This window comes from Ictidomys tridecemlineatus, chromosome 13 (genome assembly GCF_052094955.1).
Source record: "Ictidomys tridecemlineatus isolate mIctTri1 chromosome 13, mIctTri1.hap1, whole genome shotgun sequence".
Classification (NCBI taxonomy): domain Eukaryota; kingdom Metazoa; phylum Chordata; class Mammalia; order Rodentia; family Sciuridae; genus Ictidomys; species Ictidomys tridecemlineatus.
In genome coordinates this window covers 54,497,289-54,523,506 of record NC_135489.1, presented here as the reverse complement: position 1 = coordinate 54,523,506, position 26,218 = coordinate 54,497,289, and the positions used below count along the sequence as shown (strand labels likewise).

The 26,218-nt window shown below is 38.4% G+C and overlaps 1 protein-coding gene across 6 annotated transcripts in view; it reads right to left on the bottom strand.

The window, feature by feature from the left end:
• Arhgap28 (Rho GTPase activating protein 28) overlaps positions 1-26,218 on the bottom strand; it is a 186,048-nt gene that overhangs the window by 71,624 nt on the left and 88,206 nt on the right. For 4 of the 6 annotated variants that reach the window (XM_040275092.2, XM_078030362.1, XM_078030364.1 and 1 more), the window contains exon 2: positions 14,141-14,343. In XM_040275092.2, the coding sequence (XP_040131026.1) occupies positions 14,141-14,343 (203 nt within the window). Of the gene's footprint in view, positions 1-14,140; positions 14,344-18,388; positions 18,488-22,777; positions 22,894-26,218 lie in introns of those variants that run through there. The other 2 variants (XM_078030366.1, XM_078030363.1) reach the window with 2 other exon arrangements.

Sequence of the window (26,218 nt, the reverse complement as noted above, 5' to 3'; positions counted from 1 at the left end):
CTTGGTAGGAATAAACTGGACATAGGTCAGACAAGAGCCACAAGGGCACCTGCCATATAAACAAGTTTCCTTTAAAAAGGTCAACTAGTCATAGTGTGGTAGAGAATCATCTCATGAATAAGTACCTTGTAAACATTTATAATCATGTGCCTTGGAGTTTCATCAGGGCAGGGCTTGAGTTAATAGCCACCATTTTGTGAGGGACCACAATACCAATAACAAGAGTATCAACAATGGGGACAATAATAGCAAATTAGGTAGACTTAATGATTTTTTTTAAAGCAATGCATTTATAAAGATGGCAAAGAATCTGGAATAAGATATTCAATAAGTATTTATTTTCCTGTTTCTCTTCTTATTCTGAGCATGGGGCAATAATTCTACCCTTTTTCAGAAGGTGATTTAAAAACATAAGATTCATCCATGACCCCTCCCCCCACACCTGCAAGGCAGGCGGATCTGCGACCCACAGGCAGGTCAGGCCCAGCAACCTGCAGAGTGGCATAGCTGCCTCACGCGCCTGCAGGGTAGGCGGACCTGCGACCCACCAGCAGAACAGGTCCAGCGGCCTGCTGAGGGGCAGGCCCGCCCCCTCCCCCTGTGCCTGCAAGGTAGGTGGAACTGTGACCACTGGCAGACCAGGCCCAGCGGCCTGCTGAGGGGCGGAGACGCCCCCTCCCCCCGCACCTGCAAGGTAGGCAGACCTGGGACCCACTGGCAGGTCAGACCCAGCAACCTGCGGAGTGACAGAGCTGCGGAGTGACAGCCTGCAGGGTAGGCGGACCTGCGACCCACCAGTAGAACAGGTCCAGCGGCCTGCTGAGGGGCAGGCCCGCCCCCTCCCCCCGTGCCTGCAAGGTAGGCGGACCTGTGACCACCTGCAGACCAGGCTCAGCAGCCTGCTGAGAGGCGGAGCCGCCCCCTCCCACACACCTGCAAGGCAGGCAGACCTGAGACCCACAGGCAGGTCAGGCCCAGCACCTGCGGAGTGGCAGAGCTGCCCCATGGGCCTGCAGGGTAGGCAGACCTGCGACCTACTAGCAGAACAGGTCCAGCAGCCTGCTGAGGGGCAGGCCTGCCCCCTCCCCCCGTGCCTGCAAGGTAGGTGGACCTGCGACCCACCGGCAGGACAGGCTCAGAGGCCTGCCAGCGTGGTAGACATGTCACCACAATTGGAGTAGGGGCAGAGCAGAGCCGCCACCCGTGCCCGCAGGGTGGGCTAACCTGCAACCGACCGGCAAAGCAGACCTAGAGGCCCGCCAGTGTGGTAGACACATCACCCCAATTGGAGGAGGATCACAGCCACTACCTGCCCTGCAAGGGATATTTTTCAACTATACAAGAGTAATATAAATAATTAGGGAGAAAATTTTAAAAACACAACAGTTTCACCAAGCAGAAAGAAATGCGAGCAGTAAGAAAAGACAAGGAAAGAAAGGACCACAAGTAATGCAGGTCAACTTACTTCTAGAAGAGGTAATAGCTGCAACAGATGGAATGTCAGATAAAGAATTCAGGATATACATGCTTCAGATGATCTGGAGTCTCAAGGAAGACATGAGACAGCAAAATCAGACAATGAAAGATCACTTTGACAATGAATTACATAAACAAATCCAAGAAGCAAAAGATCAATTACACAAGGAGATATAGGTAATAAAAAACAAACAAATAGAAATCCTAGGAATGCAGGAAGCAATAAACCAACTTAAAAACTCAATTGAGAATACTACAAGCAGAATGAACACTTAGAAGATAGAACATCAGACAATGAAGACAAAGTATTTCAACTTGAAAAGAACATAGACAGCTCAGCAAGACTGTTAAGGAACCATGAGCAGAACATCCAAGAAATATGGGATAACATAAAGAAACCAAACTTAAGAGTCATTGGGATACAGGAAGGCATAGAGATCCAAACCAAAGGAATAAACAATCTATTTAATGAAATAATATGAGAAAACTTCCCAGACTTGAAGAATGAGACAGAATCCCAAATCCTAGAAGCCTATAGGACGCCGAATGTGCAAAATCATAAGAGATCCACACCTAGACACATTATAATGAAGATGCCCAACATACAGAATAAGGAGAGAATTTTAAAAGCTAAAAGAGAAAGGAAGCAGATTACATTTAGGGGTAAACCAATCAGGATAACAGCTGATCTTTCAACAGACTCTGAAAGCTAGAAGATCCTGGAATAACATATTTCAAACACTGAAAGAAAATGGGTTCCAACCAAGAATCGTGTATCCGGCGAAATTAAGCTTCAGGATGGAAGATGAAATTAAAACCTTCCACGATAAACAAAAGCTAAAAGAATTTGCAGCTAGAAAACCATCTCTTCAAAAAATCCTTGGCAAAACATCACAGGAAGAGGAAATGGAAAATAACAATGAAAACCAACAGTGGGAGGTAGGACAGTAAAGGGGGTAAAATAATCAAAGAGGAAAACAAATCAGGTTTAGTAACATTAATAAACAAATATGGCTGGAAGAACAATCCATATCTCAATAATAACGCTAAATGTTAATGGCTTAAACTCACCAATTAATAGACACAGGCTAGTTGAGTGGATCACAAAACAAGACCCAACAATATGCTGCCTACAGGAGACACATTTGATAGAAAAAGATATACATAGACTGAAGGTGAAAGGTTGGGAAAAATCATATCACTCATATGGACTGTGGAAACAAGCAGGAGTGTCCATACTCATATCAAATAAAATAGATTTCAAGCCAAAGTTAATCAAAAGGGATAAAGAGGGACACTACATACTGCTCAAAGGAACCATACACCAACAAGACATAACAATCATAAATATATATGCCCCAAACAACGGTGCTGCTATGTTCATCAAGCAAACTCTTCTCAAGTTCAAGAGTCTAATAGACTGCCGCAACCCGGCTGGGCACAGAATCACAAGCCACTCAAGCAGGAACAAAATTTTATTTTTTAAAAAGGCCGCCAATGCTCAGTGAGCGCCTGGCTAGCAAGCTGGTCCACACAAGTGTCTGTGTCTACCGGAACCTGGGGCCCGGACTTCCCCCCGAATTCCCGCCTACTATCCTTCCCCAACCAATGGGAACTCTCCGGGAGTCCCGTAACATGAGTCCCATAGCAGGCCGAGGTGAACAGCAGGAGTCCAATTTCCATATGAATGTAAATCTTAACATAATCATATCATCTCAATGGCTAGCTGGCAGTCACCTTAACCAAAGGTGCCATGCATTGTGGCTCCTAGCAATAGACCACCATACAATAATCATGGGAGACTTCAACACACCTCTCTCACCACTGGACAGATCTTCCAAACAAAAGTTGAATAAGGAAACTATAGAACTCAATAACACAATTAACAACCTAGACTTAATTGACATTTATAGAATATACCACCCAACATCAAGCAGTTACACTTTTTTCTCAGCAGCACATGGATCGTTCTCAAAAATAGATCATATATTATGTCACAGGGCAACTCTTAGACAATATCCAAAGGAGTAGAGATAATACCATGCATCTTATCTGATCATAATGGAATGAAACTGAAAATCAACGATAAAAGAAGGAAGGAAAAATCATGCATCACTTGGAGAATGAACAATAGGTTACTGAATGATCAATGGGTTTTAGAAGACATCAAGGAGGAAATTAAAAAATTCTTAGAGATAAAGAAAACACAGACACAACATATCGGAATATATGGGACACATTGAAAGCAGTTCTAAGAGGAAAATTCATTGCTTGGAGTTCATTCCTCAAAAAAAGGAAAAAACCAACAAATAAATGATCTCATACTTCATCTCAAAATCGTAGAAAAAGAAGAGCAAAACAACAGCAAAAGAAGTAGAAGGCAAGAAATAATTAAAATCAGAGCTGAAATTAATGAAATCGAAACAAAAGAAAAAATTGAAAAAATTGACAATACTAAAAGTTGGTTCTTGAAAAAATAAATAAAATCGACAGACCCTTAGCCATGCTAATGAAGAGAAGAAGAGAGAGAAACTCAAATTACTAGCATATGGGATGAAAAAGGCAATATCACAACAGACACTTCAGAAATACAGAAGATAATCAGAAATTATTTTGCATCCTTATACTCCAATAAAATAGAAGATAGTGAAGGCATCGATGAATTTCTTAAGTCATATAATCTGCCCAGATTGAGTCAGGAGGATATAGACAACCTAAACAGACCAATATCAATTGAGGAAATAGAAGAAACCATCAAAAGATTATCATCTAAGAAAAGCCCAGGACCGGATGGGTATACAGCAGAGTTTTACAAAACCTTTAAAGAGGAACTAATACCAATACTTTTCAAGCTATTTCAGGAAATAGAAAAAGAGGGAGAACTTCCAAATTCATTCTACGAGGCCAACATCACCCTGATTCCGAAACCAGACAAAGACACTTCAAAGAAAGAAAACTACAGACCAATATCTCTAATGAACCTAGATGCAAAAATCCTCAATAAAATTCTGGTGAATGGATACAAAAACATACCAAAAAAATTGTGCACCATGATCAAGTAGGATTCATCCCTGGTATGCAAGGCTGGTTCAATATACGGAAATCAATAAATGTTATTCACCACATCAATAGACTTAAAAATAAGAACCATATGATCATCTCGATAGATGCAGAAAAAGCATTTGACAAAGTACAGCATCCAGTTATGTTCAAAACTCTCGAAAAACTAGGGTTAACAGGAACATACCTCAACATTGTAAAAGCAATCTATGCTAAGCCTCAGGCTAGCATCATTCTGAATGGAGAAAAATTGAAGGCATTCCCTCTAAAATCTGGAACAAGACAGGGATGCCCTCTCTCACCACTTCTGTTCCACATAGTTCTCGAAACACTGGCCAGAGCAATTAGACGAAAGAAATTAAAGGCATAAAAATAGGAAAAGATGAACTTAAATTATCACTATTTGCAGGTGACATGTTTCAATACCTAGCAGACCCAAAAGGGTCTACAAAGAAACTATTAGAGCTAATAAATGAATTCAGCAAAATGGCAGGATATAAAATCAACATGCATAAATCAAAGGCATTCCTGTATATCAGTGACAAATCCTCTGAAATGGAAATGAGGACAACCACTCCATTCACAATATCCTCAAAAATAATAAAATACTTGGGAATGAACCTAACAAAAGAGGTGAAAGACTTATACAATGAAAACTACAGAACTCTAAAGAGAGAAACTGAAGAAGATCTTAGAAGATGGAAAAATGTACCCTGTTCATGGATAGGCAGAACTAACATCATCAAAATGGGGATATTACCAAAAGTTCTCTATAGGTTTAATGCAATGCCAATCAAAATCCCAATGGCATTTCTTGTAGAAATAGAGAAAGCAATCATGAAATTCATATGGAAAAATAAAAGACCCAGAATAGCATAAACAATGCTAAGCAGGAAGTGTGAATCAGGTGGTATAGCGATACCAGACTTCAAACTATACTACAAAGCAATAGTAACAAAAACAGCATGGTACTGGTACCAAAACAGGCGGGTGGACCAATGGTGCAGAATAGAGGACACAGAAACCAATCCACAAAATTACAACTTTCTTATATTTGACAAAGGGGCTAAAAGCATGCAATGGAGGAAGGATAACATCTTCAACAAATGGTGCTGGGAAAACTGGAAATCCATATGCAACAAAATGAAACTGAATCCCTTTCTCTCGCCATGCACAAAAGTTAACTCAAAATGGATCAAGGAGCTTGATATCAAATCAGAGATACGGCATCTGATAGAAGAAAAAGTTGGCTACAACCTACATACTGTGGGGTCGGGCTCCAAATTCCTCAATAGGACACCCATAGCACAAGAGTTAACATCTAGAATCAACAAATGGGACTTACTCAAACTAAAAAGTTTTTTCTCAGCAAAAGAAACAATAAGAGAGGTAAATAGGGAGCCTACATCATGTGAACAAATCTTTACTCCTCACACTTCAGATATAGCCCTAATATCCAGAGTATATAAAGAACTCAAAAAATTAGACAATAAGATAACAAATAACCCAATCAACAAATGAGCCAAGGACCTGAACAGACACTTCTCAGAGGAGGACATACAATCAATCAACAAGTACATGAAAAAATGCTCACCATCTCTAGCAATCAGAGAAATGCAAATCAAAACCACCCTAGGATACCATCTCACTCCAGTAAGATTGGCAGCCATTATGAAGTCAAACAACAATAAGTGTTGGCGAGGATGTGGGGAAAAGGGCACACTTGTACACTGCTGGTGGGACTGCAAAATGGTGAGGCCAATTTGGAAAGCAGTATGGAGATTCCTGGGAAAGCTGGGAATGGATCCACCATTTGACCCAGCTATCGCCCTTCTCGGACTATTCCCTGAGGACTTTAAAAGAGCGCACTATAGGGATACGGCCACGTCAATGATTATAGTGGCACAATTCACAATAGGTAGACTGTGGAACCAACCTAGATGCCCTTCAGTAGATGAATGGATAAAAAAAATGTGAATCTAATGTATGAAACATGATATGTCAAGAGCTTTGTAATGTTTTGAACAACCAATTTAAAAAACTGTGGCATCTATACACAATGGAGTATTATGCAGCACTAAGAAATGACAAAATTATAGAATTTGCAGGGAAATGGATGGCATTAGAGCAGATTATGCTAAGTGAAGCTAGCGAAGCCCTAAAAAACAAATGCCAAATGTCTTCTTTGATATAAAGAGTACAACTAAGAACAGAACAGGAGGGAAGAGCATGAGGAAAAGACTAACAGTAAACAAAGACGAATGGGGGAGAGAAAGGGAGAGAGAAGGGAAGCATATGGAAATGGTAGGAGACCTTCAACGATACACAAAATTATAAGAGGTTATGAGGGGCAAGGGGGAGGGAAAAAAAGGGAGAGAATTGAACAACAGCAGAGGAGGTAGAGAGGGAAGATGGGAGGGGAGGCGAGGGGAGGGGGAATAGTAGGGATAGGAAAGGTAGCAGAATACAACAGTCACTAATATGCCATTATGTAAAAATGTGAGTATGTAATAGATGTGATTCTGCAATCTGTATTTGGGGTAAAAATGGGAGTTCAAAACCCAATTGAGTCAAATGTATGAAAGATGATATATCATGAGCTCTGTAATGTTTTGAACAATCAATAAAAAAAAAAGATTCATCCATGAGCATTAGCTGCTATTATAAACCAGAGGTATAGAAATGAAAGAAATTCAGGATAATGACATCCCATAAAAGCAAATCTACTACATGCACATTTCTAGGTACCGGGCAAAACAGGCATTGCCTGAATAAAGCTTGTTTAAAGAGCAGATTAGACTGATGTGTAAATACATGTCAAAGCAGCAGTCTAGGAGTCCTGGACTCTGTGTACATGATTGCATCATTGATATATAAACAAAGTCTTCTAATGTGCTTTATAGGCCAAATTTCTTAACTAGGCAAATATTTTATTTGCTATCTTATTTTTATTGTTTGTTTGCTTTGTAAACTGTCCCTTTAACAAAAAAAAAAAAAAAACGAGGTGAATTTATGGTTAGCAGCTCTATTCTAACATAATAATCCTTTTAAATCAGTGAGTTTTTGTGACTTGGAAGTTTCTCATAAGCCTTAGGTAAGATTTTCATTTCTGAAGACAAAAATTATACATATAGTTTAATATTAAAGCTTTAAATTGTATGTTTTTCTCTTCAACTCTGTAAGGAGAGATGACACAGTAGGAGGAAGGAAAATCTGGTAAGTTAGATTTAACATAAACTTGAGGTGGAAATGGTATATGTAGAATGTTTTCCTAGGTAAGAGACATCTACAGCAGATATCAGCATGTCTCCTGCTTGCTAAATTACATATTAGGCAATCCTACTCTCATTACTCCAGTTGCTAAATGTGTAACTGCAGCCTAGAGCACGTCTTTGAATTTCAGCTCCATGTACCAGCATCCCCTTAGCTGAATCAATCACAACATATTCAATACGTACAAACCTGAACTCATCCATCATTCAACTCTAGGCCTCTTTCACTATTGCATGTTTCAATAAATAGAACTTCTATTCTAGTAATTAGGCAAATGAGTAACTCGGGAGACATTCCTGACATCTCCTTCTTTATGCATCAACTCGAGCACATAAACAAGAACCTTTTTATTTTCCTTTTTACAGTACTGAGGATAGAACCCAGGAGTACTCTAACTCTTAGAGATACCCCTACACCTCACCCCCACCACTCTTTTAAAAAAGAATTGAGACAATTTCACTATGTTTTCCAGGCTGGTTTCAAATTTGCAATCCTCTTGCCTCAACCTTTTAAGTCACTGGAGTCATAGGCATGTACCATGGCACGAGGCTTCACCAAGACCTTTTGATACTACTTCCTCATTTTATCTCAAAAGTATCTACCTTCCTTAATCTCTTCTGCCATGACCCTGGTCAAAGCAGCCATCATCTCTCATCTAGACTGCTAGGTCAGACTCTTGATAGTTCTTCCTACAGCCATTCTTGATACTCTTCAAACTTCTTTTCCATAATGTAACTAAACTAATCCTTTCACATGTAAACAAAAATAATGCTATGACTTTTCCTTTCTTCATCGTGGTCTACAATATATAAGGCTGCTTCATCTTCTGGATACATTCATACAATCTTCTTCTTACCCTCAGCTCCCCAGAAATACCAACTACTTTAAAGTCCTCAAAAGTTCCATGTTCAATCAACAAATATATGAAAAAATGCTCATCATCTCTAGAAATTAGAGAAACGCAAATCAAAACTACTCTTAAGATTTCATCTTACTCCAGTTAGAATGGCAACTATTATGAAGTCAAACAATAATAAGTGTTGGTGAGGGAATGGGGAAAAAGGTATACTCATACACTGAGGTGAGACTGAAAATTGGTGTAGCCAATATGGAAAGCAGTATGGAGAATCCTTAGAAAACTGGGAATGAAATCACTATTTGACCCAGCTATCCCTCTCCTTAGTTTATACCCAAAGGACTTAAAAACAGCATACTACAGGGACATAGCCACATCAATGTTTACAGCAGCATAATTCACAATAGCTAAACTGTGGAACCAACCTAGATGCCGTTCAGTAGATGAATGAATAACAAAAAAGATGTGGCATATATACACAATGAAATATTACTCAGCAATAAAAGAGAATAAACTCATGGCATTTGCAGGTAAATGGATGGAGCTGGAGAAGATAATGCTAAGTGAAGTTAGCCAATCCCCAAAAACTAAATGCCAAATGTTTTCTCTGATATAAGGAGGCTGATTCATAGTGGGGTAGGGAGAGGGTGCATGGAAGGAATAGATGAACTCTAGATAGGGCAGAGGGGTGGAAGGGGAAGGGAGGGGGTAAGCAAGGCCTTTTAGCGTGGCAGTCTACTTGACCCTTTAATCATTGGCCACTCAAACTGCCAAGTCTGTTTGTACATCTCTCCCTCAATAAAGTCTGAAGCCATCAGACAGGGCCATATCCTACTAATATCAATTCCAATACTATCATTCTTTTTTCCTTCAAGTAATCCCCTCCCCCCAATAGATCTACTTATAGTATTTCATTAATTACTTTCTCTTCCCCTACATTACTAATTTCATGAGAAAGAGAAACATGTCTGTTTTGTGTCTATCACCAACACTTTTCATTCTACTTAGCACAGAGCAGGGAGACATATGTGTTGAATTAATTAAATGAAAAAATAAGTTTCTGTTGAAGAACATAACTAAAAAATATATTCTAAGAAGTCATAAAACAATGAATAAAAAATTCAACTTTTAAAAATAAATCCAGCTGGGACTGGGGCTGGGGATGTGGCTCAAGTAGTAGCACACTCACCTGGCATGCGCAGGGCGCTGGGTTCGATCCTCAGCACCACATAAAAATAAAATAAAGATGCTGTGTCCCCGAAAATTAAAAAATAATATTTAAAAATTCTCTCTCTCTTTAAAAAAATAAACCCAGCTATCATATATATCATTCCATACTGAAAGTTCCAGCTATCATATATACCCTTCCATACTGAAATTCTATCAGCTTAGAAAGTTTGATGGAGAAACATATCAAACAAAATAAAATCTTCTAGTAAAATGGAGTAGCTTATACTGACATAATTGTATTGTATTTAACTGTTACAAATTCTGAAAAAAATACACAAAATAACTACATGAATATACTAGAGAAGAATCAAGTACAGGAACTAAAAATATCAAATTTTTATAAAAGAAAATGTATTGGGTAGGACTTGCACTTATACTGATCTTCAGCTAGGGTCATTTTCCAATCTCTACAGTACAAGGTGACTAGAACTCAAAAGAGAAAGACACATTTTTATTTATTTGAGGAGTTACAGAATAAAGTATAGGATTATATAAACAGCTGAAAAGTGAGGAGCACATTCCTGTTAGTAGGGAACCACATAGGATAGAGTTCCAAAATCTGTGCATAAATTCTAACCAAATTCTTGACTAAACCTTGAACTAAAAAGTTGTGTGGGAGACTCCAAGCATGGGGTAAAAGAGTGAGGGGAGCAGATGAAGACAAATATAACTGATCAAGTTTACCCAGCTTGCACTGAGTAGGGAAGAAGAGTTAGAAGGATGAATCCAGTCAAGTTAACTGCTAGAACCAAAATGAACTTGGTTTAGAGAATATAACAGAAAACAGTCTCTGAAACATATTGATCACGTAGAACAGAATATCTCAGAAAAGCAAGCAAACAACAAAGTATATCAATTTAACAAGAGACAGGTAGGCAATAGAAAGTAACTCTGAAGACTCTAATATTGAATAAGCACATGAAAGTAGCTCTCCTACCTATGCTCAAGGACTTAAAGGAGAAAATGCTTGTGATATGTGTGAGCAGATAGGGAAACTCAGAAAAGATCATAAAATAAATCTAAATGAATTTCAAAGACTGAAACTATGGTCCCTAACCACAATACAATTAACTTAAAAATAGATAACAAGATGTCTAGAAAATCCCCAGTTATTTGGAAATTAAGAAATATTCAATAAAAATGAGAAAATATCTGAAACAAAACTATAATGAAAGTAAAACATATTCAAAATTGGTAGGGTGCAGTGAAAGCATTGTTTACAGGAATTGTTCATAAATGCTTGAAGTTGCTATCTTAAAGAGAAAAAAAATGAGCAAATTAAATGCAAAGAACATAATTTAGAAGAAACACAGATTTTATTAATTTTTCAATGAATCATGTAGAAAAAGCAAATAACAAAATTCAACACCCATTCATATTATTTTCATAAAATAGGACTAGAATGCTATCTTGTAAGAGAATCATTAAGAAGTTCACAGATACCATCATGTTTAACAGAGAATACTGAACCCTTTTCCTGTAAAGCTGGGAACACAGCAAGCATATGTGTTGTTACCACTTCTATTCAACTTGTGCTGGAATCCCTCATCAGTACAAAAAGACATGATTTTTTTAAAAAAGTTTAAATATCAGATAGAAAAACAGAATTCTTTGTTTTTCTATAAAAATCCTAAGAAATACAGAAGAAAATTACTAGAATTCAGAGAGGTAATGGGATATAAAATCAAGATACAGAAGTTAAGTTGTTATTTCCGTATACCTGCAGCAAAATATTGGAGAAAGAGAAGGAGAAGGAGAAAGAGAGAGACTGACTCAATTAAAAGACCCCATTTAAGAATATGAATAGGCAAGTCCAAGAGAGAGTGAGAAAATATTTATAGTATATCCGTCTGGGAGACTTGTATCCAGAACATATCAAGAAGTCATGCAAATCAATAATAAAAAAGGTAGTTTTGTAAAAGAGCCAAAATATTTCCAAAACAAGACAAATGAAAGGATAATAAGTACAGAAAAAAATTAAACATCATTTGTTACCTGTGAAATGTAATTAGAACTATAATGAAATGGTTCCATGTATTGTAATTAGTGATTACAATCACTAATATATAGAAAACTGATGACATCAAATGTTACAAAAATGTGGAAACGGAAAAAAGTGGAAATGTCATAAGTTGCTGAAAGAGGTTAAAAATGGTAAAGTTACTTGGGAAAATTGCTGGCACTTTCTTATATAGTTAAACATATCCTATACAAATACATGTATCTAAGAGAAATAGAAACATATGCTCAAAAAAGATTTCTTACAAGATTACTCATAGAAGCCTTATTTATAATAGCCAAACTGAAACAAGAAAACCAAAACAAACCCAGAAGTCCATTAGCAGCTAAAAAGGATTTTTTAAAATGTGGTATATTGGAGCTGGAGTTGTGGCTCAGTGGTAGAGCACTGCCTAGCCTGCGGGAGGCACTGGGTTCAATCCTTAGCACCACAAGGAAATAAAATAAAGGTATTGTGTCCACCTACACCTAAAAATATACATATATTTTTAAAATAAGGTATATTCATCCAATGGAATACTACTACTACAGGTGAATTGTGTCTTCAAGAAAGATGTGTTGAAGCCTTAACCACCAGGGTATCAGAAAATGTGACTTTTCTTAGAAATAGTCTTTACAGATATAATTAGGATATAAATAGAATGCACATCTTAAAATATCATGATGTATACTATAAAATACCAAGTTTTCTGGTACTTTGTTAAGGTAGCCCTAGTAACTAATACAAACTACCCACTAATAAAAATGAAGTAACCAGTAATACACTGGCTGAATCTTTAAAACATTATGCTCAGTGAAATTAGCCAAATCCCAACTAACCAGTGATGCACAAAGACAGGAACCATGGGACAGTGAATCACTAAGTGGGATAAGACTGTGACAAAGCATGAGGAGATTTTCTGGGTTGAATGAAATATTGTCTATCTTGATCAGTGTGAAGTTACAAGTGCATCCTTTTGTCAAAGCTCGATGAACCGCACACTGAAGATCTGTGAAAATACTTCAAGGACATTTGAAGTAAATATTAAACTATAAATATTAAACTCTAGTTAATACACCTGCAGTTTATAGTGGTTTAGGCTAGCAGACCTGAAAATATTTTCCATTATTCTAGGCAGGAACCAAAGAGTAAATATACAGTAGAGAGTGAGAGCCAGGTTTCTCATTATCAGAGAAGGGAGTTAGGAATAAAGAAAAAGAGAAGACAGCAATAGACCCTATGGCTCTAGATTTGAATTGGAGGTTATGACTGAGAGCTCACGGTTTGTAATCCGACCATATAGGAATTAATGTATTAAACTGACATTAAATTGAAGTATTTCTGAAAATACAAAATGTCAGGAAATAAGTAAAGGGGGTAAAAATAGCCCTCTCTGATAGAGGGTGGTTCCATAGAAGAGATTCTCATGATTTGTGTGGTGAGGCTTTTTATTACTAACAGTGTGGGATGTATACTAACTGTGCTGCATCTCAGTGATCACTTCCTACTGCTGAGAAAAGCAGACTTTTTAGAAAAGGGAATGAAGAATGAGAAGATTTTTTTTTTAAATTTCAGTTTATCTTGGTAGTTGTCTTGAGGCTACTCCCAGGCTTATGAAAGCTTTCTTAGGTGCATATTTACTAATCTAGCTTCAGTCTTTCTTGGATATCTATGTATTTACCTGGTGATTGCTAGGGCTTAGAAGAAAGGGCCTATACTTTTAAACCCAGGTAAGCAATGCAATTTTGCTTTTTGCAAACTAAGGAAAACTAGACCCCCCCTTTTTTTCTTTGTTTCCATGTTTTGGACTCTAACCTTCTGTTTTGTTTCACTAAAAATCAGAAGACTAAACATGACTTTTATTTTTTGTGGAATACCAGACAGAAGAAGAAGAAGAAGAAGGAGGAGGAGGAGGAGGAGGAGGAGGAGGAGGAGGAGGAGGAGGAGGAAATGATTCAAAATGAATATTTTTCTTTCCTTTATTCATAACTAATAGTCATGTATACAAAGTAAAAGCCATCAAAACTATAATACTCAGTCTGCTTGATGGTAATGTATCAAATCAACAGAGAGGTACAGAATCTTAAGTAGTGATATACAAGGGTTCAACTGGTTCAGCTGAGGCTCAGCCTCCTTCACAGATGAAAAGCCAACTGAGCCAATTCAGCAGATAAAACCAGTGGGAACAGGGAACTCTGATGCCAAGTTCTACTGATTTTTAAGCTACAAGTGGAGTGTCCCCTTACCATCCACAGGCTTGACCTCAGCTGGCAGCTGCTCTTCCTGCCCTCCCATGCTGTTCTCTTTAATGCTTTCTATTTCCCGCCAGAAATCCTCCATGGAGGTGCTGTCTACGGAGGCTTGTGAGTTGGAGCGGCAGAATGCAGGAGAATGTAGGGATTCATTGGAGAGCATCCTGTTGATTCTTCGGCAGCGAGGAATGGATTTTCTGAGGAAAGAATAATATTCGTAAATGCAAATTGGTATACTGATATTACAAAGTCACAAAATTTTAAGTTTAAATACAATTTGTGTGGTAGAGAGGGATTCCAGGCAATCATCTGCATTCAGTAGCAGCCCTATTTTATTCTCAGTACTTCATTATGATTCTGTGGCCATATAGGAATCAATGCCATAATATATTTTGTGATTCTCACACATTCATAAAATGGGAAGTTAAACAGATATATCAGTCAAAATATGTATGGAAAAGGCTTGTTTCCGTAAAGTATCTAAGACAATGATTGCAAAAGGAGTGACAAAGTACTTGTTCTCACATCCATTAGTACAAGAAATGTTGGCAAGGAGCTGGAGAAACTGGCACGTTTGTACACTCTTGGTGTGAATGTAAAATGGTACAACCTCTCTAGAACACACTGTGGTGTTTCTTAAAAAAATTAAAAAGTATATTCCATATGATCAGCAATTCCACTTCTGGATATATTCCCAAAAGAATTGAAAGCAATGACTCAAAAGAGATATTTGTACAACCATGCTCACAGCAGTATTATTCACAATAGTCAAAAGGTGGTACAATGCAATAGATCAGCAAATTATAGTGTATATGCACAGTAGAATATTATTCAGCCTGAAACCAGAGGAGCATTTTGACAAATGTTTTGACGTGGATGAGACTCAAGGACATTATTCTAAGTGAAGTGAGCTAGTCACAAAGGAACAAAGACTATATGATCCTATTTATGAGGCACTGAGAGTAGTCAAATCCATAAAGACAAAAAGTAGAATAGTGATTATTAGGGGCTGGAAGAGGGAAAAGGACAGCAGTGTTTAATGGGTAGTGTTTCAGATCAAATGAGAAGTGTTCTGGAGAAGGCTGGTAGTGATAGCTGCACAGCATCAGGAATGCATCCAGTGCAACTGAACTACACCCTTAAAATGGTAAATTATATGTCTATTTCCCATATTTTAAAGTTGAAAAAAAAACTCAAATCTATTACAAAAATTAACTGCTAAGATTATAAGAGCGTGAGAAAGAAGAAATAATCTGTAACATTAATTGGAAAAACCTATGACTCAGAATGGAGACCCTTGGTCACTTGGTGAGAATAATTTCCCCACCCTAAGAATAGGGTACAGCTGTTAAGAGACAGTGTCGGCTTCTACGGTCACTCACTACCTGACAGTATCACTGCCAATCTAGGAGTAAAACAGCTTGAGTAACTTCATGGGGTACTCTCCTTATGGAGTTGCTGCCAGGACTAAATGAATTAGCACACGTAAAGCATTCAGAACATAAAATTTCCAATAAATACTTATTTTTAAAAGTAAGAGGCACATTAAGGTAGACATATGTCAAAATGTTGAAATCCTGAGAGATTATGATGAATTACATAAAAATAAAATGTTACTCTGTGATACATGATTGACAAATATTTCCTAAGAACAGAATGTCTGATTAACGGAAACACTCTGGTCCCCAGCCATGAAGACTGAGTTCAGTTGTATCTTCTTTTGTTGTTCTCACATGATTTGTTTTTGCTTGTTTAATTTTCAAATTTGGAGAATTTTTGCAACTTCTTTCAAAGAATCTCTTCCTAGCCGGGTGTGGCAGCGCATGCCTGTAATCCCAGCAGCTTGAGAGGTTGAGGCAGGAAGATCATGAGTTCAAAGCCAGCTTCAGCAAAAGCAAGGTGCTAAGCACCTCAGTTAGATCCTGTCTCTAAATAAAATACAAAATAGGGCTGAGGATGTGGCTCAGTGATTGAGTGCCTCTGAGTTCAATTCCCAGTACCAAAAAAAAAAAAAGAGAACATCCTCCAAGTTCGCTTTTATTTCTGGCTGATATTACCCCTTAACCAATGTTTGGTCTGAGCTATTTCACCCTAAATAAGAAAGAGATAACTACAGCAAGGACACAGTAATGTCAACTGTGGGCATCATGACTCTCTTAAGACAAACTAAATTTTGATATGCAGAGCAGCAGTGGATTATTATCAAGTGTAATGTTGCAGTTTAGAAATGAGTATCCCCCAAAAGTTCATGTGTGAGAAAAGGCAAGAAAGTTCAGTGGTGAAAGGATTAGATTATGAGAGACTTAACCTAATCAGTGGATCAATCCACTGATATGGATTAGCTTGGTGGTAACTGTAGGCAGGTGAGGTGTGGCTGGAGGATGGATCTCACTGGGGGCCTGACTTTGGGGTTTATCTTTTGTCCCTGGTGAGTGGAGATCAATCTCACACTCCTCGTCCCCTCTCTCCTTCCTGATTGCCATGTTCTGAGCTGCTTCCCTTTGCGAAAACCCTTTGCCATGATGTTCTCTTCCTTATGTAGGCCAAAATCTATGAAGTGAGCCCCCTGTGGACTGAACCTCGGAAACTGTGAGCCAAAATGAACTCTTCCTCCTCTAAGGTGTTCTTGTCAACTCTTCCTCCTATAGGTTGTTCTTGTCGGGTCTTACAGTCACAGCATGCAGAGGCTAACTAAACATTAAGCCATGGCCCGTGTCATATGTAAAACACAGTGATATGCATGAGAGTACATAAGGAGGGGGGAAATAATGTTTCCATAAATAGGACCAAAAAATCCTATTTGCTCATATTCTCTATACCCTTGGTGATCCTTCCCAGATTTCTAAATCACCTTTGGTAGAAAATTCTGGAATTTTATCATTGATCCTTTTATGTATGGTACCTGATTGTAAGTAGTTCTAGTTTGGATGTTAATTGACAGTAACAGAGACAATTTATGTTTTTAAACATTAAAGCATTTAAGAAAAATGTAAAATGCTTTTTATGATAAAAAGAATTTTAGGCAGCTGTATTTGCTAATTTGGTGGTAAGAGGTTTTTCACTGAATTCTTTATAATTGGACAAGATGGACCCATTCTAGTGGTTGAAATACATCTGAACTCGACAAGATAATGAGACAGTTATTGCTCCCTGTATAATTCTTAAGGGGTTTTTAAGATTTTTTTTTTCCTTTTGCAACAGATGTGTGATATCAGTCATGACCAGCTGAGTAACACACTGGTTCATCTAAAACAATCCACCAAAGAATCCTTTAATTGCAATGATCAAGTACTTTTTTTGGCAAAGAAGTCAGACAGCATTTTTGAGACAAGCACCCTTGGAAGAGCTTTCACTTTCTTAGTTAGGGATCCAAGTATTTCCCCTTCATCCCAGGGTGGAGAACAGGCCCTGACCTTCCACTCCCAATATATTATATAACTCTGGCCCTCAAGCCCATCCAGCCAGGATCCTTAATCTACAGCTTCATTCCTCACCATATTAGGAGAAAATCCAGTTTAGGCTTTATCAGCTGTTTGTATTTTTTTTTTATTCCAAAACAATACCAGGAAAATGTTACATGGAAAATAGAATGCAACTCTGTGGCACAGCTACTTTTGTTGGGAAAACACCACTGGGTTTAAAATTAGACCTTAAGTGTATGGTAACTACTACATATTCAAAGAGGCAATTATAAAAAATGGGAAAGATATTATTACTCCATGTTTTCTTCCCTTGTCTTTTAGCTGAACCTTGTGTTATATTTTAATGGTTTCCAGAGATCTATAAATCATTGCTACCCATATTGGATTTATATTTAATAACGTCCCCACAATGTAAAGACCTTGCAAAGTACAGTTCTCCCTCCCCCTTTATATTCCTATGTGGTGCTTCTTCACATTTTTATACTTCCAATAATTATGGCTGTTACTTTAAAATACTTTTTTTCAAAATTAAATAGTCTTGGATCGCGTGTGGAAACATGAAGCTGTTCACCTAAGATCTACTGAGCTCACAGGTGCCAGGGGTGGGTCCTCGTGGCTTCTCCCTATGCCTCCCAGCCACCGAAGTCGGAGTCGGAATCAACCCCGTGGAGTTCAACTCCCACTAAGTAGCGAGGATGATACCCGTGTGGAGTGGGCGGCGCTTCTGGAGGCGGCTTATGCCTTGCACCTGGTGGAGGTGCCAAAAGAGCTGATTGAGGGCTACGTGAAGGAGGAGACATTTCTGAGAAAGATGCATCACCTGTTGCTGGAGGTGGACCTGCTGGAGGGCACCTTGCAATGCCCAGAGTCTGGACGTGTATTCTCCATCAGCTGCGGGATCCCCAACATGCTGCTGAACGAAGAGGAAACCGAGACTTAACTGTGTCAGGCACCAGTTTTACGTTTTGTGACCGTGTGTATTTTTGTTACATATATTCTGTTTGCTAGTTTGGCAGTGTGTAGTCCCAGTCCTTGACCCAGTGACACTCTGGCTACAGGGTTTTTTGAGCTCCATAGTATATCATTTTTTTTCCTCATTAAAGTTTCAAAACCAAAAAAAAAAAAAAAGAAAGAAAGAAAGAAAAAGAAAAATGAAACAGTAATTTAAGTTATCCTTTTTGGTACTCTTCATTCTTTTTTGTGTGTCTGTATATCCATAATGGGTCACTTCAGCTTTGAGAACTTCCTCTGGAGTTTCCTGTCTCATTCGTTAGCATTTCCTGTACTATAGATCTGTTAGTGATATATTCCCTTGGCTTTCTTTCTGACTTTAATTTATTTTCATTTTTAACAAATATTTTTTTACTGGCCATAGAACTCTAAACTGGCAATGTTTGTTGTTGTTATGATCAAATCCTTTTAAGAAAGCCATTCGACTTTATTGGTTCTGATGAGAAGGCGTTCAATTCTTGTTGATGTTCTTCTTAAATATGAAGTCTCTTTTCTCTGGCTGTTATCAGTGCATTTTTTCCTTATAATTTGTCTGAGTAGTCTCAATATGATACGCCTAGACTAGTTTTCCTCTTCATTCTGCATGAGATTTACTTAGTTGCAATCTGTAGGTTGATGTCATCCATCATTTGGGGGGGCTCTAATCCATTTCCTTTCTGATATTTCTTCTGTCCCATTATTTCTACTGTTTCTGGAACTTTAATTACATGACGGTTAGAAATTTTGGATATCAATCCAAAATGTCCTTCATTTTCTCCTCATTCTTTTCTCCTCTGGGATTCAGTCAAAGAATTTCTATTTTTCTGAGGGGCTGAGGGGGTAGCTCAGTGGGCGAACACTTCCCAGCATGTGCTGGGCCCTAGGTTAGATTTCCAGCACTGCAAAATTTAAATAAAATAAAAAAGAATTCCTATTGCTGTTTCAAGTTCATTTTTCTATCTTCTACTTGTTAAGTCCATCCAGTGAATGCTTCAATTCTCATATTGTGGTTTTCATATCAGGACTATCCAATTACTTTTGAAAGACTCCATTTCTCTGTTGACATTATCAATATATTTCTATCTGCTTTCATCCACCTTTTCCTCTACTTTATCTAAAACATTTGCCATTGTCATTTGAAAGTTCTTAATGCCACCCTCTGGGTTGCCAACATATTGGGTCACAGTGGTTTAAAAAAAAGTCAATTTTTCATGGGTCACACTTTCTTTTTTCTTCACATATCTATAACCTTATTGTCTGGCAAGACATTGTTTTCAAAAGAACTCTAGAAAACTGTAGTAAATAAGGATTCTCTAAGAAAGGACAAGGGCAAGCTTTTCCCCTACTTTGTAACTGGAGTGAGGGGTAGATCACTTCAGTCTAATTAAGAGTGGAGCTGGGTCTGGGATGGATTGCACTTAATAGTAACTAATTTCCTCTGGTTTCAAATATGTCGAGGGGGAAATCTGTCCCATGAGTACCTTTTGCTAGGAGGGCTTTGGGATAAACACCATGGGACTACAGAACTCTCTTTGCTTTGCATTTCAGTCTCCAGACCAACTGTGTTGCTGCTGGGTTCCTAATAAAAATCCCACTGTAGACAGTTAATCAGGGAGGGGGATCTAACTCTGCATCTGGGACTTCTGCAAATTTCTCTCTGTTTTGCTAAGGCAGGCAGCCATCAACAGCTCCACTGGCACCTCCATGTCTCAGAAGAATCCTCCTACCTGTGTAAGGGTGACCTTCTTCCCAGCAGGGGAGAGACTCATGGAACATTCCTGCCCAGAGAGGGACGAGACCACTGGGCTCTGCTCACCTAGAAAAAGGTCTTCTTTTCCTGGAACTCTGCTCCCTTCTACACCTTAGTATCCACAACTCTCCAATAGAGTTTTTAAGGGATGATTTTATATTTATCCTTTTTCTCTTTAGCTGTTGCAATGGAAACAGTAGTCTGTCACAAACTAGTTTACTTCCTAATTCCTAACTGTATTTGTAATGAGCATGGGTGGGGGGAAGCGGGGTAGGGAAGCGGGGGGGGGGGGGGGCTGTCATTCCAGCTGATATGGAAGCTGAAGCAGGAGGATTGCAAGTTCTAGGCTATGTTGGGCAACTTGGTGAGACACAGACTCACAGTAAAATTTAAAGAAGGGATGGAGTATAGATTAGTGGTAGAGTGCCTCCTAGCATGCTCAAGGCCTGGGTTCAATCCCCAGTAAAACAAAGAAACCACTCTATTTGTTTAGGCACAGCTTGCATTTTCTTACTGTAATTTCACTTGTAAAATATATCCCAAAAATATTTTTCAAAGACATACTTCTTGCTAAGAAATACTCCATGGGTCTTTATGATGATCTCTTATTCTGTGGAGAATTCTACACACTACAAATTACTCTCATATGCATCATTTGATCCTTACATTAGCCTAATGAAGTAGTCAAAGCCAGCACTATGTGTCTCATTATTCGATAAGGGAGTTACTGAGAGTAGGGGCATGGAGCTTCCATTGCAATTATAATTCATGCAAATTCTTCTCTGTGACTTCAGGGCTCAGTATGTTCTGTTTAAAACTTCAATCTCACCTTCCCTCACTTTCCCTGGGAGTTATCATTAAGCATGCTAATCTTTCCAGTTTTCTAAAAAGCCACACTCTTTCTTCCCTAAGGAAACTGGCTCTTTCAGTTCTTTTCCGCCTGGAACATTCTCCCACTGCAACAAGATGCTTCTCACCATTCAGCTCCCAACCCACATGCCGCCTCTGCAGGGCACCCTTTCCTGGCCGCCAGAATGCATCCTTCCCCCAGTTACCCACTCACTATCTTTGCCCCGGGCTTCCTCCTCATTCATCAGCAGTAACCACTTCACTTACGGGATTTGCTTACTTCATGTTTGAAGGTCTCTTTCCCCCACTAGAATATAGATAAAGCATTATCTGTTTTTACCCAGTGTCTGACAAACAATAGGAATTCAGAAATACTTGCTGAAAGAGTGCCTAGGTACAAGGGAGGTAGGATATGAATTCAAACCTTTTCAATCGTGTCCAAATGGTCTCCTGGCAGTAATTTTAGTAATCTTTCTCAATCTCAAAAGACAGGTAATTGTGTATCTGTTTATAATAATATGTATTTTTTTAATACCAGAGAAGGAATATTGTGTAGTGATTTAGAGTAAAATTGAAGCCAGTTGGCCCAGGTTTGAATATAGGCTCTGTGGCTTCCTAGCTTTGTAACCCTGAGCAAGCTATTGAACCCCTGTTCCTTCATTCCCCATTCTGTGAAATGGGGATATTAATTGTGTATTTTTCATGGAGTTGATACGATGATTGAATTAATATGTGTGAAATGACTGGCACATAGTAAGCCCATGGCTGGATTATTGCTATAATTTGTTAGCAGAATGCTCAGAGAAAACAAATTAGGGTTGGCTCCTAAGAGCACGAAAATGCTGCTAGAAATGAAAAGAGACAAATAAACTACCAGAGCTCCTCTCTAACCCAATTCTATTTCCAAGTCTTATTTGCCCACTTTCCTTATCCTAAACCCAATTCTGGCCAAAGTCATCTAAGTAAAAGTCATCTCCAATGTTTCAGATAAATATTTTCTTTTCCTAACATAAGTGCTTTTTCTCTTCCTCCTTCTCCCTTCTCGGAATGTGGATAAGATGACTAGTGCTTCAGCAGCCATCTTGCAACTATGAGAGGAAACAATGAAATTATAATGATCAGCTCCAATAATACAGAGTCTCAGAAATAATACCAGATGTTGCCTATCTCTGGACTTAGAGAAATGTGAGAAAAATAAATGCCTATTTTTATAAAACATTCTAACTGTTGTTATTTTTGTTACTGTTATTTGCAGCCAAAATCTTTTCTAACTGATGTAACTGGAAGAAAAACTGTAATAAGTCATTTGGGATAGGGTGAGATGAGACACCCACTCCACCCCACTAAGGGGAATGAGCAAGTAATGACAGATGGAAAACAACCTGGCTTCTAAGCAAAGAGGGGTATGACAATGACTATCACTTGTAAGGGTAACCAAGTTATTAGCCTAACCCTGGGTCTTGATCTGGCACTGATCAACATAGCATGGAGTTATATTCCATGTAGGCTAAATGAGAAGTAAAAGTTTCATATTTCCATCAAATTAACATATTCTAAGAGTTTTAGGAAGAATACAGCAAAACTAGAGATTTTGCCCCTTAGGAGGAGGACTGAATTTACCTTGTCACTGTTTGAATGATCCTTGGAGGATCTCAGCATGGATATCTAGAGAAATCACCCCCTCCATTCGGACTGCAGGGAGCCTGCCGTAGGCATCACTCTGGAGAAGTCACTGCTCTCTGTGACAGACCTTGGGCACAGTCCCAGTTGGTTACACAGCTGTCCAACCCCTCGGTTTCCTCAGGAGGCCATTCAGATAAAGCAAGAGGACAAATGCCTTGTTTTTTATGTCTGGCTTCTCAGTAATCTTTGGATTCTAACATAATTATAAACAAGCTCAGCTTGGATGTCTTGCAAAAAGCACTTGAAAGGCAATGACTATAAAAAGCAGCTATAGTTTCAGAGTAATAAAAGCAAGAACCCAGAGGAGATCCCGGCTTACTTTCTCAGGCTCCCTGACTCTGTGTTCTGGTATCCTCACATTCTCATTCTGCCATTCTAGTTCTCTGTTTTTCTGGCCTGCCTCACCCCACTTGGAGTAAACAGGAGAGAACCCATGACGCTTTTTGTCAAAAGGTAAACATCTGAGCCTTTCTGTTGGCAGTGAGGACACAGACAAAAAGTCTTCAGAGATTGGGGGAGGCGTAAAACAGCAAATAAATCCAAGGTCACACAGCAGGGAATATTAGCAAGTTGGACTAAAAAAAAAAAAACAAAAAAACAAAAAAAAAAACTATGAGGTTCACATCAGGAACTCAATTCCTAGGTTTTCACATATTGCCTGAGTACAAGCACTGTGCTAGGAACAAGAGTAGTGGCCATGGCAGAAAGAACAACGTCAAACCACTACACAAGGACTCCCCAGGGATGCACAAGAGTGAAGAGCATGACAGAAACTGTGTGGAGGAATGGGTGGGGTGGCAGGCAACATGTTTTTCTGTACTTTAGCTATGAACGTGGAGCCAGTCCACATGGTTGATATTGAAAAGTGACCTACATTGTGCCCTATCAACTTGTCTACCAAGGATATAGGAAAGGCCACTGGCCAGAACCAAAAGTTGTATATTCACCACTTAACTGAAATACATATCTTATGGCTATGTGTGTAAGTTTATGCATACAGATGGAATGTTTTTAAAATGATTCGACTTAGTTTTTTGTTTGTTTTAACTTTATAATGGTATAAAAGCTACATTCAGTAAAAAGCCTATTTCAGATTTTGAATTTTTATCTTTTCCTAGGTTAACCAGTTATGGTGTGGTACTTTGTGCTAAGCTGTATCAGTGGTAAACCACCCCTGGGTTTAATCCCTAGTACCTAAATAAATAAACAAATACTTATTGTTATGTGAATTATATCTCCATAAAAATATATGTGAAAAAAATTACCTCTGCTTTAATTCTTTTTGAATTGATAATTAAAGTACTTTGAGATTTCAAATAACTTTAAGGCAAGAGGGGGTAGGAGCGGGGTGTAGAGAAATGGAAATTTCCAAAAAGGCCCTGGGTTTAGAAAGATTGAAAAACATTTCTGCAAAGGGCTACTGCTTACTTTTGGCGAAGGACAGAAATCACAAATAGGAAATGGTCTTGCTCTCTGTTTGGTTAATAATCATTTAAACTAGTGATAGCTAAGATGTCAGTTTTGCAGGCAAAGCAAATCACAAAATGTGAATGTTTTATGTTCTGGCTGTGTTAAAACTAATATGCTATTTATAAGCCTGACATACACATTGATTTTGGTGAAGCTCAGTCAATCCCACAAGTGACTCTTATCACATTATCCTCTGAGATAAATTAAAGTTATGAGCAGAGAACTAGTTCAGTGACACCTAATCATTGCTCAGAGGATATATTTTTTATCCAACTAGAGGATACTCAGGAAAGAATCTACAAAGCGGAATGTAAGCAAAAAGAAGCTTTCTCTTGCTCTTTAATAAAATTCCGTCCTTTAGCCAAGTAGCAATTATGTTTTGTGCTTCTGAAATTATACTTCACCAAGCAGTCTGGATAAATACTTTTTAAAAGATTGTCTTTTTATTTGAAAGAAGTGACATTTTCTCTCAATGGCTTATTACCAACTGTAATGCATATCTTTATTATGCGCTTTTGAGGTGCCCGCTGCAGCTGGCACTACTCTGTATGGAGTTATCAAAATGATGAAGCTCCCATTCTGGCATTATCCATTGATTTCCTAGCTCCCTGTCTGCCTCTCTGGTGCAGTGATGTATTTGGTGGCATGCAGCCACTTCTTCCACATGTCTGGTCTCTATGGCTATCATCACCCAATCATCAAAGCCAAATTGTGAAAACTCGGCTCTATTGTATCCTTGTATTGTTTTACCATTGTTTTATCTGTCATTCCTTTTCAGCTCAAAAAATTCAATCATAACAGGATAAAATCACAAAGAAGGCCGAAGGATCATCAGGCAGTGTCTGCGGGGTCCCAGATGGACATTCTCATACTTATGGGCTGACAGTGCCCTGCAGTCCACCTCAACGAGGCTTTCCCTGAGTGGTACTGGCCTTCTTCCTCAAGGGGCACTCAGATCAGCTCAGCTTCAAACTGTTTAGCATAAAATGCACAGGGGGATATGAGTCCAACCTATTAGATTCTGGCAGGCTGAGGTGGCCATTTGAATGAACATACATCAACATTTCCTGATGTGGCTTCTTTCACAGTATCCTTTGTCCATACTCAGACTCAGTCCATGGTGGTTTTAATTCTACAGCATCCCCTTGAGCAATAACCATTCATGTTCCATTTGTTTCCATAGTTAATCCTGAGATGGCTCCTTCCTAACATACCCACAAATGGTTTTGAGTCAGAAAGCCATTAATAGGTTTCTAATGAAGCAGAGTATCCTAGAATTAAAGTGCTAAAAGGAAATACAAAAAATGACCAAATAGACCATCACATTTTATAGACAAGAAAAGTGATGCTCAGAGAGGTTAAAGAACTAGTTCAGGATCACACAATTAAATTTTGAAAACTAGAACTACAAACTTGGTCTCTGGTTGCCTAATTCTATGCTTTCTACCCCTGATGGGCAGTTTATTTATATTTTATTCTGCATTCTCTAAAAATATTAAAGCTTAACATATTTACATTAGATATTTTCTTCTTTTTTCCCTGAATTTAAAAGGTCATGATTAAACAATCAAGTTGATTATATTTGTAATCAAAAAATTTGTGGAAAGTAATGTGCTTGGTCAAAATCTTTATTAAAGAATAAAAAGTTACATGCAAAAGGGTCACATAAGATAAAATATTTTTTTAAAAAAATAAAGTTCTTTAAGAATTCGGAAGTGAACTAATGAAACTGGCAAGAGTAGCAGACCAAATACACTGGATAGAGGAATTATATCACAAAATACAGAAAGATGTCATACATTAAAAAAACAATAGCTGTGTTGAGTACAGTGGCTCATGTCTATAATCCCACTGTTCAGGAGGCTGAGACAGAAAGATTGCAACTTAAAGGCCAGCCTGGAAAATTTA